Source organism: Martes martes, assembly GCF_963455335.1.
Source record: "Martes martes genome assembly, chromosome: 8".
Classification (NCBI taxonomy): Eukaryota; Metazoa; Chordata; class Mammalia; order Carnivora; family Mustelidae; genus Martes; species Martes martes.
Window position 1 is genome coordinate 52,624,195 of NC_137895.1, and position 15,891 is coordinate 52,640,085.

The 15,891-nt window shown below is 39.7% G+C and overlaps 1 protein-coding gene across 3 annotated transcripts in view; it reads right to left on the reverse strand.

Moving 5' to 3' along the window:
• Nucleotides 1-15,891, reverse strand: part of LOC308348453 (pregnancy zone protein-like) — a 51,820-nt gene that overhangs the window by 16,498 nt on the left and 19,431 nt on the right. For all 3 annotated transcript variants that reach the window (XM_080812511.1, XM_080812510.1, XM_080812509.1), the window contains exons 14-17: nucleotides 14,567-14,709; nucleotides 11,866-12,015; nucleotides 9,172-9,336; nucleotides 6,502-6,601 (exon numbers count right to left, since the gene is read on the reverse strand). In XM_080812511.1, the coding sequence (XP_080668637.1) occupies nucleotides 6,502-6,601; nucleotides 9,172-9,336; nucleotides 11,866-12,015; nucleotides 14,567-14,709 (558 nt within the window). The remainder of the gene's footprint in view (nucleotides 1-6,501; nucleotides 6,602-9,171; nucleotides 9,337-11,865; nucleotides 12,016-14,566; nucleotides 14,710-15,891) is intronic.

The following is a 15,891-nucleotide window of genomic DNA, read 5'->3' on the forward strand; positions in this document are numbered from 1 at the left end:
ACAATGCTCTCAATGAGTTCCAATCTAATCTAAATTCTCTAAAAGCTAGGGTCACTGAGACAGAAGATAGAATTAGTGATCTGGAGGACAAACAGATAGAGAGAAAGGATCAGGAGGAAGCCTGGAACAAACAGCTTAGAAGCCACGAAAACAGAATCAGGGAAATAAATGATGCCATGAAATGTTCCAACGTCAGAATTATTGGAATCCCTGAAGGGGAGGAGAAAGAAAGAAGTCTAGAAGATATAGTGGAACAAGTTCTTCATGAAAATTTTCCCAATCTTACGAATGGAACAAGTGTTCATGTACTAGAAGCAGAAAGGTCTCCCCCCAAGATTATAAATTCCAAAAAAACATCTGGGCACCTCATAGTAAAATTGAGGAATCATAATTGTAGATACAATCTCTTGAAAGCCGCTAGGACAAATAAGCTCCTTACATACAGAGGAAAGCCCATCAGAATAACGTCAGACCTGTCCACAGAGACCTGGCAAGCCAGAAAGGGCTGGCAAGATATATTCAGGGCACTAAATGAGAAGAACATGCAGCCAAGAATACTTTATCCAGCAAGACTGACATTCAAAATGGATGGAGAGATAAAGAGTTTCCAAGACCGGCAAGGCTTAAAAGACTATGCAACCACCAAGCCGACACTGCAGGAAATATTAAGGGGGGTTCTATAAAAGAGGAAAAACCCTAAGAATAGCATTGAACAGAAATATAGAGACAATCGACAGAAAGAAAGACGTCAAAGATAACACAATGTCAATAAAAACGTATCTCTCAATAATCACTCTCAATGTGAATGGCCTAAATGCGCCCATAAAACGACACAGGGTTGCAGATTGGATAAAACGACAGGACCCATCCATATGTTGTCTACAAGAGACCCATTTTGAACCTAGAGATACACCCAGACTGAAAGTGAAGGGATGGAGAAACATCTTTCATGCCAATGGGCCTCAAAAGAAGGCCAGGGTAGCGATTCTCATATCAGATAAATTAGATTTTAAACTAAAGACGGTAGTCAGAGATACAGAAGGACATTATATAATTCTTAAAGGGACTATCCACCAAGATGATCTAACAATTGTAAATATCTACGCCCCCAATATGGGAGCAGCCAATTACATAAGAAAACTATTAATCAAGATAAAGAGTCATATTGATATGAATACATTAATAGTAGGAGATCTTAATACGCCTCTCTCAGAAATAGACAGATCATCAAAGCAGAAAATCCATAAAGAAATAAGAGCATTGAATGACACATTGGACCAGATGGACCTCATAGATATATACAGAACATTCCACCCTAAAACAACAGAATACTCATTCTTCTCAAGTGCACATGGAACCTTCTCCAGAATAGACCACATACTGGGTCACAAATCAGGGCTCAACCGATACCAAAAGACTGAGATTATTCCCTGCATATTCTCAGATCACAATGCTTTGAAACTGGAGCTCAATCACAAGGAAAAGTTCAGAAGGAACTCAAACACCTGGAAGCTAAAGACCACCTTGCTTAAGAATGCTTGGATCAACCAGGAGATCAAAGAAGAACTTAAACAATTTATGGAAACCAATGAGAATGAAGACACTTCACTCCAAAACCTATGGGATACAGCAAAGGCGGTCCTAAGGGGGAAATACATAGCCATCCAAGCCTCCCTCAAAAAAATTGAAAAATCCAGAATACACCAGCTGTCTCTACACCTTAAAGAACTGGAGAATCAACAACAAATCAAACCACCCCACACGTAAGAAGGGAAATAATCAAGATTAGAGCAGAGATCAATGAGGTAGAAACCAGAGATACAGTAGAACGTATCAATGAAACTAGAAGCTGGTTTTTTGAAAGAATCAATAAGATCAATAAACCATTGGCCACACTAATCCAAAAGAAAAGAGAGAAAGCCCAAATTAATAAAATTATGAATGAAAAGGGAGAGATCACAACTAACACCAAGGAAGGAGAAACAATCATCAGAAGTTATTATCAACAGTTATATGCCAATAAGCTAAACAACCTAGATGAAATGGATGCATTCCTGGAAAACTATAAACTCCCAAAATTGAACCAGGAAGAAATTGACAACCTGAATAGACTGATATCTAGTAACGAGATTGAAGCAGTGATCAAAAACCTCCCAAAAAACAAGAGCCCAGGACCCGACAGATTCCCTGGGGAATTCTATCAAACTTTCAAAGAAGAAATAACACCTATTCTCCTGAAGCTGTTTCAAAAAATTGAAACAGAAGGAAAACTTCCAGACTCTTTTTATGAAGCCAGCATTACCCTGATCCCCAAACCAGGCAAAGACCCTACCAAAAAGGAGAATTTCAGACCAATATCACTGATGAATATGGATGCCAAGATTCTCAACAAGATCCTAGCAAACAGGATCCAATAGCACATTAAAAAGATTATCCACCATGACCAGGTGGGATTCATCCCTGGGTTACAAGGATGGTTCAACATTTGCAAATCAATCAATGTGATAGAACAAATCAATAAGAGAAGAGAGAAGAACCACATGATCCTCTCAATTGATGAAGAAAAAGCTTTTGACAAAATCCAGTATCCGTTCCTGATTAAAACGCTTCAAAGTATAGGGATAGAGGGAACATTCCTGACCCTCATCAAATCTATCTATGAAAGACCCACAGCAAATATCATCCTCAATGGGAAAAAGCCTGCAGCCTTCCTGTTGAGATCAGGAACACGACAAGGATGCCCGCTCTCACCACTCTTGTTCAACATTGTATTAGAAGTCCTAGCAACAGCAATCAGACAACAAAGAGAAATAAAAGGTATCCAAATTGGCAAGGAAGAAGTCAAACTCTCTCTCTTCACAGATGACATGATTCTTTATATGGAAAACCCGAAAGACTCCACCCCCAAACTACTAGAACTCATACAGCAATTCAGTAATGTGGCAGGATACAAAGTCAATGTCCAGAAATCAGTGGCTTTCTTATACACTAATAATGAAAGTACAGAAAGGCAAATTAGAGAATCGATTCCATTTACTATAGCACCAAGAACCATAAGATACCTCGGAATAAACCTAACCAAAGAGGTTAAAGATCTGTACTCGAGGAACTACAGAACACTCCTAAAAGAAATTGAAGAAGACACAAAAAGATGGAAGACCATTCCATGCTCTTGGATCGGAAGAATAAACACTGTTAAAATGTCTATACTGCCCAGAGCAATCTATACTTTTAATGCCATTCTGATCAAAATTCCACCAGTATTTTTCAAAGAGCTGGAGCAAATAATCCTAAAATTTGTATGGAATCAGAAGAGACCCTGAATTGCTAAGGAAGTGTTGAAAAACAAAAATAAAACTGGTGGCATCATGTTACCTGATTTCAAGCTTTACTACAAAGCTGCGATCACCAAGACAGCATGGTACTGGCATAAAAACAGACACATGGACCAGTGGAACAGAGTAGAGAGCCCAGATATGGACCCTCAACTTTATGGTCAAATAATCTTCGACAAAACAGGAAAAAATATCCAGTGGAAAAAAGACAGTCTCTTCAATAAATGGTGTTGGGAAAACTGGACAGCCATATGTAGAAGAATGAAACTCGACCATTCTCTTACACCGTACACAAAAATAAACTCAAAATGGATAAAAGACCTCAGTGTGAGACAGGAATCCATCAGAATCCTCGAGGAGAACATAGGCAGTAACCTCTTTGATATCAGCCACAGCAACTTCTTTCAAGATATGTCTCCAAAGGTGAAGGAAACAAAAGTGAAAATGAACTTTTGGGACTTCATCAAGATCAAAAGCTTCTGCACAGCAAAAGAAACAGTCAACAAAACAAAGAGGCAACCCACGGAATGGGAGAAGATATTTGCAAATGACAGTACAGACAAAAGGTTGATATCCAGGATCTATAAAGAACTCCTCAAACTCAACACACACAAAACAGACAATCATATTAAAAAATGGGCAGAAGATATGAACAGACACTTCTCCAATGAAGACATACAAATGGCTACCAGACACATGAAAAAATGTTCATCATCACTAGCCATCAGGGAGATTCAAATCAAAACCACATTGAGATATCACCTTACTCCAGTTAGAATGGCCAAAATTAGCCAGACAGGAAACAACGTGTGTTGGAGAGGATGTGGAGAAAGGGGAACCCTCTTACGCTGTTGGTGGGAATGCAAACTGGTGCAGCCACTTTGGAGAACAGTGTGGAGATTCCTTAAGAAATTAAAAATAGAGCTATAAAAATATGACCCTGCAATTGCACTACTGGGTATTTACCCCAAAGATACAGATGTAGTGAAAAGAAGGGCCATCTCTACCCCAATGTTTATAGCAGCAATGGCCATGGTCGCCAAACTGTGGAAAGAACCAAGATGCCCTTCAACGGATGAATGGATAAGGAAGATGTGGTCCATATACACTATGGAGTATTATGCCTCCATCAGAAAGGACGAATACCCAACTTTTGTAGAAACATGGAGAGGACTCGAAGAGATTATGCTGAGTGAAATAAGTCAAGCAGAGAGAGTCAAGTATCATATGGTTTCACTTATTTGTGGAGCATAACAAATAATATAGAGGACAAGGGTAGATGGAGAGGAGAAGGGAGTTGAGGGAAATTGGAGGGGGAGGTGAACCATGAGAGACTACAGACTCTGAAAAACAATCTGGGGGTTTTGAAGGGGCGGGGGGTGGGAGTTTGGGGGAACCAGGTGGTGGGTATTAGGGAGGGCACAGATTGCATGGAGCACTGGGTGTGGTGAAAAAACAATGAATACTGTTATGCTGAAAATAAATAAAAAATAAATAAAAAAATTTAAAAAAAATAATGCAATGATGGGGCCTCTGGTGGTGGCGAATTGGTTAAGTGTCCAACTCTTGGTTATCATTATGCTCAGTTTGTGATCTCAGGGTTGTGAGATCCAGCTGTGTTGGGCTTCATGCTCAGTGGAGAGTCTGCTTCTCCCTCCCCTACTATCCCTCCCCCTGCTCCAGTGAGACCTTTCTCTCTCTCTCTCTCTCTCTCTCTTGCAAATAAACAGACCTTTTCAAAAAAAGCAGTGTAATGATGGAACTCTGTTTTCAGGTTTTCTGCATCATTCTATGAATATGTTTTTCTCTTAGGACTGGAAAGAAAATACACACTTGGTATTAAGACGGATATGGAAATAATGTTAATAGTGCTTTCAAATTATTTTTTTTTAAAAACATACTATTCATGGAATCATAATTCTATTTTCTTCTTTTATGCCCAAACATATGCTCAGTAACTTTGATGTTGTCACTCTGGTTTTGGATGGGAAGAAATTGAGTCTTTGGAAGTTTAAATGAGTCTGTGAATTTTCAAAGCTCCATATGCCCTACCACGCAGGAATGTGACAAGAACATGTCCCATTGCTTTCAGCACAGTGCTCTTTTTTTCTGTACACAGAATTTTCTTTCTTTCTTTCTTTCTTTCTTTCTTTCTTTCTTTCTTTCTTTCTTTTTTTTTTTTTACACAGAATTTTCTTTCTGTTGAGGGAGTATTCTTAGTTACTCCCCTGTTGTCAACTAGAACTTTATTCTTTGTCTTCTTAGGTAAATAACTCCTACTCTATTAAAGTATTTCTACTGTACTAAAGTATGTTTATTTGTAAGAAACACTGTATACCAGCCCATTTCTCATTAAGAAGTAGGATTAGTAGATATCCAAACATGCAGTGAGAAATTTCTCTAGGCCTGACAACAATCGAAAAGAATACTCAGAATCTTTTCAACTTTCCCTCATTTCCAGATATACTTGAAACCCACAAGGAAACTAGTGATATATCTGCTGGAAGTTGGATTATTCCATTTTGTCCAATACAACAAAACCTCTTTGATTTTTATAAAAGAATATGACACGGACAATAAATGTCCTTAGGATCCTTCACATTGTTCAGCCTCCCTTGCCATAAGGGAAGACGTGATATATGCCACTTCCACAGCTGGCCAAAAAAGGTCATGTGGAAACCAACTCCTTTCCTGTGGTAATGACCTTAAATGTCACATTGGCGATGGAGTCATAGGTGAAACCCGAATGGGTATCCCAGACTCACTGATTGGTAACGAGATGCTCCGGAGAGCCACTGGACTCAAAAAGCAGTTTTGTGTGAGCAGAAAATAAAACTGTCATAGGCTTAGTCACTGAGATGTGGGGGTTTGTTGTACTGTGGTACAGTCTCTCTTACTCTGACCAATGTAGGTGTTGAAACCACCCTGGCTAAGAAGGATTTGAAATAGCAAGATTATTGAAGGCTGGGACAAAAAGACAGTCAATTTTGATTTCAGAGAGAGAAAAAGAACAATCATTGCTTTAAAAATCATATTTTTTGGGGGGGGGAGTTATTTGGAGAAAACTTACCAAGAAGTTGCTTCAGAGTCACAACATTTATATTCGGAAAAACATCATCCCCCCTCCCCCCCATTATCCTAGCAGGCAAGTAAATCTCATCTTTACCTTCTGGATAGGTCATAGGCATTCCTGGATATGGCAAATGCGGCTGACAGAAATGCGGCTTGCGGATTTTTGAGTTGGTAAAAATATTTAATCCTGCGGACTGGATGAAAATGAATTATGAAAGCACACTGGGAAACCAATCTTGAGAGTGGAATATTGTCCTACATTTGGACTGTAGGGGCCAAGGGCAGTGTGCCCCAAGATATCCCACATGGTGTTTGATTATTTTGAGTTGAAATTATTTGGGGGACAGCTGGTACAAGGACACTCAGTCCCTTCTCTGTACCTCTCACAGCAGGAAACACGTCTCCCACGTGAGAGGTACACTCCCTGTACTAAGAATGAAAAAAAAATCCTTATCACCAGAGATAGAAACTTTAAAGCCAAGAAAGTGCTGTTGTTTTTGTTTTCCTATCTGTGACCTCAAGCCAGATTCCATTTAGAATCCTAAAGCTCTCAAACCTCTGTTTTCCTTATCCTGTCAATTTCTCACAAATGGATTGTGTCTTTGTCTAAAAAGTATATGAACCGGGGCTTCTTCATTTCTCTAGGCCTCGGTTTCATTCTTCATGAGCACATAATGAAACTGGTTGTTTTCTTTTTTTTTTTTTAATCTCCAGTTAATCTGTCGCATGTAAATGTAATTCTTAGTTCAGCAGGAAGACCCTGAAGGAGGGTAGAGGAAGAATTTTTCCTTCCCTACACTATCACACTTTCATTATTATTTATGCACAGAGCTCATCCTCATGAAAATTCTACACAATAGGGAACAGAGCTATTTTACAAATAAGAAAACAGAGTCACGGAAAGTCGAGTTCATCCAGTTAGTAAAGAGAAGTTGGGATCAGAACTCATGTCTCCTGAATTCTATTTCTGAATTTTGTGTGCTGTAAGCTGATGCCCCTTTAACTATCTTTTGCATCCAAGAAGCTAAATATTTTACGCTTGGATTGTAAGGGCCTATTTAGCCAGAGTGGCCCCACCACGGTTGAACAACCATTTTATTGTTTATGCAGTAAAACTTAAATTGACCCTGCCCCCACCCCCCAGGGGAACTTACTTAAAAGCAAATCCTGGAAACCAGTCCCAGATAACAAAGCCCAAATACATGGGTGGGTCAGGTCAGGTGGAGAGAACAGCCCGAATGCAGGGAAGAGTTGGGTCAGGTGGAGACATCGAATCAGTAAAGCACTCATACTATCTCCCTAGCTACCAAGGATTGTGGGCCCCGCCTTTTGGGGGCCAATTCTCACCAAGGTGATAGGCTAGTGCAAATGTCTACTATGGGGTGAACTGTAGTTCAATTGGCAATCCGTGTATGACCTAGCACGACTGTGCAGCTTTCTCTGTGTGTTGCAATCTCATTGGCCACCTGTGTGTGGCCAGGCTCAACCACATGGCCTTTGCTCTATAAGAGTTAGTCTGTGAGGGAGGGACGGGTCATCCTTTCTGTAAGGGGCGGCCCCGACCTGTCTGTTTGACGGTCGGTCTGATTCTAGATGCTCGGTGCAAAATAAAGCTTTGCTTGATTTTCACTTTGTATCAGTCTCGCTCCTTTGACCATAGACCCATTATTGGGGGACCCAACATTGGGGACCCAACAGGATGTTTATCTTCCCATTCTTTTCTCTCCCCAAACAAATATAACCTAGGCAGATGCCTACAGGATAGCCTGACTCCTACAGTCCACCTGGTCCCAACCACCTTTCCCTTCAATACTAGTCACAGGCAAATACTACTTGCTGTCTTAGCTCAGAGTACCGGCAAATTGTGGGACACTGAGGCACAGCTGTCCGTGGTGGCAGCCACATGGAACAGAGAGAAAGATGTCAGAAATACGTGTTTAAAGATGAAACAATCGGCTAGTAGACCTAAAATTTCCTCTTTCTATCCCTGCCACCAACAGAGTGATGATTCTGGAGGCTCCAGAACAGGGAGATTCAAATTGCTGTCTGCCTGGCGGCAGAAGAATGACCAGTTTTTTTCAAAGTTTAAAGAGAGTTGCTAGTCCTCTCGGTGGTGATAAGATTTAATCTCACAAACTGGATAAACTCTCCTTGCATAACACTGTCTTGCTACAGTTAATCTCAAAAACAAGCATTTTATCTAACAGACCTGTAAAGAGAGCACAATTAGCCAAGTTTTGTAAATCTTTTCTTCCTGAAAGGCTGCTTTCAAGTTTTCCTGAAATTCTGCTGCACTGAAGACGATGGAAGTATTAGACTTTTCGTTTTCAGTCATTTATTCATTCAATACGTATTTATTGTGCCAAAGGCTGCTAAAATGGCTGTCCATAAGGTACTCACTCCCCTTTCCAAGGGTGTCAGAGGTACGACAGAAAATGTTAGGTTATTCTCACTTACTAGAATCTCTGACAGAGGCTGAGAGGGGGATATGACAGTAATAAATAGCTTTGGGATTAACTTGGTTAAGGCTGTGGGCCCTAAAGTTTCACCTCTTGCTCTTTAAAGGGCCAGATAAACTGGTGATTGAACATCTACATGTCTACAAAGTCCTCCATGCCTCCGAGGGTTCAGTATTTCTCTGTTCATCTTCGCTTTGCTTTATGGGGTACAGGATCAGATTCTAGAGCTGAGAAGTCCGCTTGTTCTCCATTTTAACAAAGACTTAAAACTCAGTTTTGGTTATATATTCGGGAAGATGAATTACCTCAAAAACACTGTAAATGTCATCGCCATCCATGATCCGCGTTGGTGTGTACATGATCCCATTGTGAATGATGTCCCCTGCATCGATACACTGCTCACCATCTTCATTCCGCGGATATCCATAATCAGGGCTAAAGGCACTCTTTACTGGCAGCAACTTATAGACCTGAAAAATCAAGAGAAGAAAGGGGAAAACTCTTGTTTTGTTTCTTAATTTTATTTTGAGTGTGATAATGTTCAATATGGGATTTAAAAGATCATGGTGTTTCTTTAATACTCCCATGCCAACATTATTAAAAGAACACAATCGTGGGAAGACCATAAAAGTTATGGATCCTAATCCACCTGTTGTACAAGAGAAATTAATACATACAGAAATCAAATTAATCGATTCAAGTCTCAGAGCCCATTTTGGTTGAGTAAGAATAAAACTCAAGTTTCCTGTGTCCCAGCCCAGATGTACTCTTTTATAAAGGAAACCAAGGGCTCCTGGGTGGCTCAGGTCATGATCATCTCAGGGTCATGAGCCTGCTTGAGATTCTCCCTTTCCCTCTGCTCTCCTCCCCTACTTGCATGTGTACTCTTTCTCTCTTAGATAAGTAAATAAATCTTAAGAAAGAAAGAAAGCAGAAAATGTGAACAGTACAGAGAAGTGTGATGAGAGAACAAAAGCCACTCATAATCCCATCACTCAGAAATAATCACTGTAAAATTCTTGATTTATTCGTTGTTTTTTTTTTTTAAGATTTTATTTATTTATTTGACAGACAGAGGTCACAAGCAGGCAGAGAGGCTGGTGGGGGGTGGTGGTGGGGAAGCAGGCTCCCTGCTGAGCAGAGAGCCCAATGTGGGGCTCGATCCCAGGACCCTGAGATCGTGACCTGAGCTAAAGGCAGAGGCTTAACCCACTGAGCCACCCAGGTGCCTCTTGTTCCTTTTTCCACTTTATAAAAGGATTAAGTTGTTTTTAACTCTTACCAAGTGTTTTGTTTGTTTGTTTTAGTCTACTGTTTTAGGACCAGCTTTAGCTTGAGGAAAAATAGGTGCACAGGCATCCTGGAAATCAACTGCAGTTCAGTTTTTGCTCAGAGCCTAGTGTGGGGCCACCTGCTCTGTCACATAGCACCCGGGGCCATTAAGCAAACACTGGCCTCCTTGCGGACCTCCTTATCTGGCTGCCTTAGTCTCTTATCTACACTACTACAAAAATCTACTAACCATTTTCATCTATCATTCTTGCTCTCATCCTCTCAGCAGCAAATAGCACCTCCTTAACAGATGAATCTGAATCGTCACTCTGCTGTTTAAAATGCTTTAGCTTTGGGGCTCCTGGGTGGCTCAGTTGGTTAAGCAACTTCCCTGGGCTCAGGTCATGATCCCGGGGTCCTGGGATCGAGTCCCACATTGGACTCCCTGCTCAGTGGGGAGTGTGCTTCTCCCTCTGCCTCTTCTACCTTGCTTGTGAGCGCTCTCTCTTTCTCTCTCTCTCTGTTAAATAAATAAATAAAATCTTAAAAACAAACAAACTCTTGAGATTTACCATAGCATCTACTGTCAACCCCAAATTCCGTTCCAGGCTAACAGAGCTAGTCACAAGTTTCCTTACTTTCCATTTTGCTTATGGCCTCTACCATCCTTTTCCCTCTGCACTACAAATTAGGTCATTACCTTTTCCTTTTAGAATACTCCAGTCTTAGCCTGACCCCAAGACCTTCCGGGACGCTGCTCTCATTCTTTGACATGCCCGCCCCTACCCCTTCATTCCCCAACCATCTAAGAAGACACTGCTAATCACTATTTCAAAAATGTCCAACTCCTTTTTTCTTTATGTTAGCATTTTTTGTTCTTTTCATTGTATTTAGCAAAATTTGGAACTATTCCATGTTTATGTTTCTGTTGCTTGTTTATTCTAATACCTCACAAGACTGTAAGTCCAAGATGATCAAAGAACCACATCTGATTATTCACCAGTAGAACTCCTGTTCACGGAGCAGGCTCCAGACTCTAGTCAAGATGCAGTGAATATTTGTTAAATGAATAAAGGGATGATGGAAGTAAACTACAGGGCCTTTTGGAAAGCACTTTGGTACAAGAGGCATCTCTAATAGACAAGTTTGAATGAGAACTTTCTTGTCCATACTTCAAACCAGTGAGTAAGGGCCTAGATTTTAAGGAAATCTTAAAACTCAGGCATTTCACAGACTATCTTGAAATGTGGTGCATTAAAGGTGGCATCAAATGAGAAATTTGATTGCAATCCAATTGCACCCTTTGGTTATATTTTTGGCCTGCTCTTTCTGTAGGGGCTTGATCTATCTGTGTTATGTTTTCTTCATTCTTAAAATTAAGGTAATAATACCTGCCTTCAAGAATTATTCTTCATGTATTCATTCATGGACAATGTGTTGAGCATCTTTCATACATGAGGTATTGGGCTAGGCAGGGATCGCGGTGGGGAGCCACGTTGCTCCCTCACTGAGAATGTATTATAACAGAGCACGAAGCAAGGTGAGACACGTGAAGCAGTCTGTGCAATGTCTTCTGTGGAAATGAAGTTAATTTCACCTCACACATAAATTAGTACACTGTGCCTGACACTCAGAAGAGCATGTCCTCTCAGTCACAACCTCCATTTTCTCAAACTGGTCTTCTCATGTGTGCATTTTCTGACATGCGAGACTGAAAGGGGACTCACTGACTGAGGGGAGAGCTCAGCTTCGGGCTTCATCAGCAGAACGCTCTTGTCTACCGCACGGAGGGCACAGAGGGAGTGAGGACTGGCTGTGACCTCCAGGTTGTTGTGTGAGGCTGGCAGGCTCTTCGCTGAAGAGAAGCTCAAATTCACCTGGAAAGAGGATATGATTATGGCAGCAAATTTTCAAAGTATTGCAGCCTCAAACACTCTCTTCTATCCCAGGCTAGGACTAGTTCTTTCTACACTCAGCTTCTCTTCATCCATTTTAGGCCAGGCTTAAGAGGTGCTTACACCTTGGGACTACTGGTTAACTCTCTCTGGAATAAACTGGAAATGTGGTTCCAGTTGACTCAGGTTTCCTGCTCCTTCTATAACTCGTGAAAATGTAACTTGGTTTTGGTCACATTGAAACAGAAACCTGAATGGGAATAAGAACATGTGTGCTAATGAAGTTACATACCTTGCTGTAGCTGACCTATATAAAATAAAGTCACTTAGGATTTAGATACTGTAGTAGTGTTAGGTAACTTCCTAGGTTCTTGAACTGCAAGTTGATTTGGATTGGAATGAAATGTCAGTATGTTTAGTTAAATAATATTTGACTTGGAATGGTGAATTTAATTATGATAATCCTGCTGTGTGATCTGTGAATTAATGTAACAGTTGGATTCATGTATCATGAGACCTATGTGAAAAATATTAATTGATTTACCCTCAAAATGAAAGAATATTCATCTCTAGGGGCTCCTGGGTGGCTCAGTCGTTTAAGCGTCTGATACTTGATTTCAGCTCAGATCATGATCTCACAGGTCATGAGAGCGACCCCTGTGCTCAGCAGGGAGTCTTTGAAGATTCTCTCCCTCTACTCTCCCTTCATTCATGCCGCTCTCTTTCTCCTTCAAAATACATACATAAATAAATCTTCAAAACAATGAAGAAATATTCATCTCTAGAGTTCAATAAATTAACACTGCTTATGAAAAATTCTGCTTTAAGCATGTTTGATTTTATTTTTAGAAAATTTAAGTTTGCTAACATATGTTTGTGAGTGCCTATTTCAAATGAACACATGAGTTATTGGGGATTATGATCAACTGAAAATACTGCTAATCAAGAAGTGGTTACGCTAGAATGTGTGAAATGTTTTAATGATATGAGAACAAAAGAGAATTTTAAGACATACTTTGAGAGTCTTTGCTTACTCATATTAATCAATGTTATCCTTAATAAATAATCATATCTGGTCGAGAAGGACAGGCAATTCAAACCCTTATCTTGTATTTAACATGTATACTAAATCTGTTATTTTTTAAAATTTTATAATTTTTTATGTTTTATTAACATATAATGTATTATTAGCTGCAGGGGTACAGGTCTGTGAATCGCCAGGTTTACACACTTCACAGCACTCACCATAGCCCATACCTTCCCCAATGTCCATATAAATCTGTTATTTTTAAAGTAAGAAAGAGGGATATGAATTTAGAATGGAAAATGGTTTAACAAACCAACTACCCGTAATTAGCAGGAAGGGCATAGCAGTTCAAGACAGAAATGTCTCCCAGGTTCACAAGTAACACACAGCACATTCAAACAGAACAGAAACTATGCTCTTGGACACCTGTCCAGATTTAATAGTATTCTTTACTAAGATGGAATGAAAATTCAATCAATATCCATTGCATATTTTTTGGATCATTATTTATTTGGATCATAAGTATTTAAAAAGGATACTCTAATATAGTTTTCCTTGCAGAAATGTTCACTTGCTATAAATGCATAGTTTCAATCTCCAAAAAACCCATGTTAAAGGGTCTTTCTAGGTATATATATATATTTTAGCCTTAAAAAAAAAAGATTTATTTGTTTATTTGACAGAGAGAGAAATCACAACTAGGGAGAGAGGCAGGCAGAGAAAGACGGGAATCAGGATCCCTGCTGAGCAGAGAGCCCCATGCAGGGCTCGATCCCAGGACCCTGAGATCATGACCTGAGCTGATGGCACAGGCTTAACCCACTGAGCCACTCAGGCACCCATCTAGGTATATTTTTTAAAATACACGCAAAGTCAGTGAATGTCATCTGATTGTTAATGTTATAGTTACAGTATGAAATTCTCTTGGGATAAATCTTATTTATATTTCAGTAGGCTTCTTATTACAACTGTGTATTCTTTGGAAATACGAGATCCCATTTGAAAATATGTTTGATATTTCTGCTGTGGTCTTTATTAGAGAGCCCAGGCTATTTTTCTCAACATGGGGCACATACATACATCTCTGTTCCGTATTATCAGAATTTAACTCACAGTGAATTACTGGTTTCTGTGATAGTACATGGACATGTGTTGGGGGGGTATGGTGGGGTAAAATGACACATCCTTGGGAAGCATCATTTTTAATTGAAAATTTAGGGAACAAAACACTGCAAAATCAAGCTTTATAACAGAATGTATTTTGGATTCCACATGAATTTCAAGATAAAACAAGAAATTTTTACAACATTGTGTTTATGACCACCTGCTTTGGATGTCTTCACTAGCCCTCTCAGGCAGGGTATGGCATCACTGTCTGCCTTTGGAGGCCATCAGAGGATGTTTTAGGAACCCTATGCAGCAGTTTTAAAAACAGACACAATTTCCTTCTTTTCCATGCTTCAAAAGGGGAGATGCATAAAAGAACTGCTTGCATAAAAGACCCACCTTATTGGCAAAACAGTTTTCAATCGTGAGTTTCTCAACATCGGCAATAATTTCTCCATTGGGTAAAATGGCATAAACCAGCAACTGGGCTGCGGGAGCGATGTCTGAGTCCACTTGAAAGGAGAAGGAAAATACCCCTTTCCCTGGAGAATACAGAAAGTCCAAGATAATTGATTAGGAAAAGGGAAGAGTTCTCAACTTTAGAAAGAAGAGGCTTTCCAATTATTTAACTTACTCACATTTGGAGCACACTAAAGTAAGAGAAGACGTGCATGTGTACCATTGTGCATGTACGCCAACATGTTGAACCAGTAACAGTTTTCCTTAAGGATGTAGGAAAAATTGTTCATTTCCTTTGCTTAAGTAGAGAAAAACATTCAATGCACAATTTTGTTTTAAAATTAAAAAAAAAAAAAAGATCTCTAAAGAAAAAAGTCAAGAGAGAAGAACGTCTAGGCATTTAATTATCTCTATTTATGCTCCAGATCAACACAATTCCTGTCATAGGCATGAGGATAATTCAAAGAATTATCAGCCCAAGGTCTACCTTCAGGCCGTTCTCAATACTGCAGAGATACAAGTACAAATAGTACCATACAAAACCAGCTGGGTTTCTGATTTTTATCAGAGAGGTCCCTGTATTTATCTCGGTGGTTTCTTTCTGTGTACATACATAGTGCTTATAGGACATACCCACTTAATTTTCTCATAAATGTCCTAAATTCTATGTAACATAAAAACGCTTTAAAAATTGTAGCAGTCCTCTATGTATAGAAAATTTGAGGACAGCTTGTGGTGAAAATATGCAGGAATCACAGGGTCAAAATAAATTTGAAACTTCTGACTTAGGTCATTTAGCGTAATACCCTCTAGGTCCACGCATGTTGTCCCAAATGGCATGATCTCATGCTTTTTTCCTTTGTGGCTGAGTAGTACTGGGTAGGGAATACAGTCAATAATACTGTAATAACGTTGTATGGTGATAGGTGGTGCCTATATTTTTCATGGTGAGCACTGAGTAATGTATAGAATTGTCAAGTCATATATTGTACACCTGAAACTAATATAACATTGTGTTAATTATACTTCAATAAAATAATTTGAAATGATAGTACTAAAACCATACAAAGAGCACGTAAGTAACGTAACATCTTTTTTTTTTTTTTTTTTTTAGATTTTATTTATTTATTTGACAGGCAGATCACAAGTAGGCAGAGAGGCAGGCAAAGAGAGAAGGGAGGAAGCAGGCTCCCTGCTGAGCAGAGAGCCCGACGCGGGGCTCGATCCCAGGACGCTGGGATCATGACCTGACCCGAAGGCAGTGG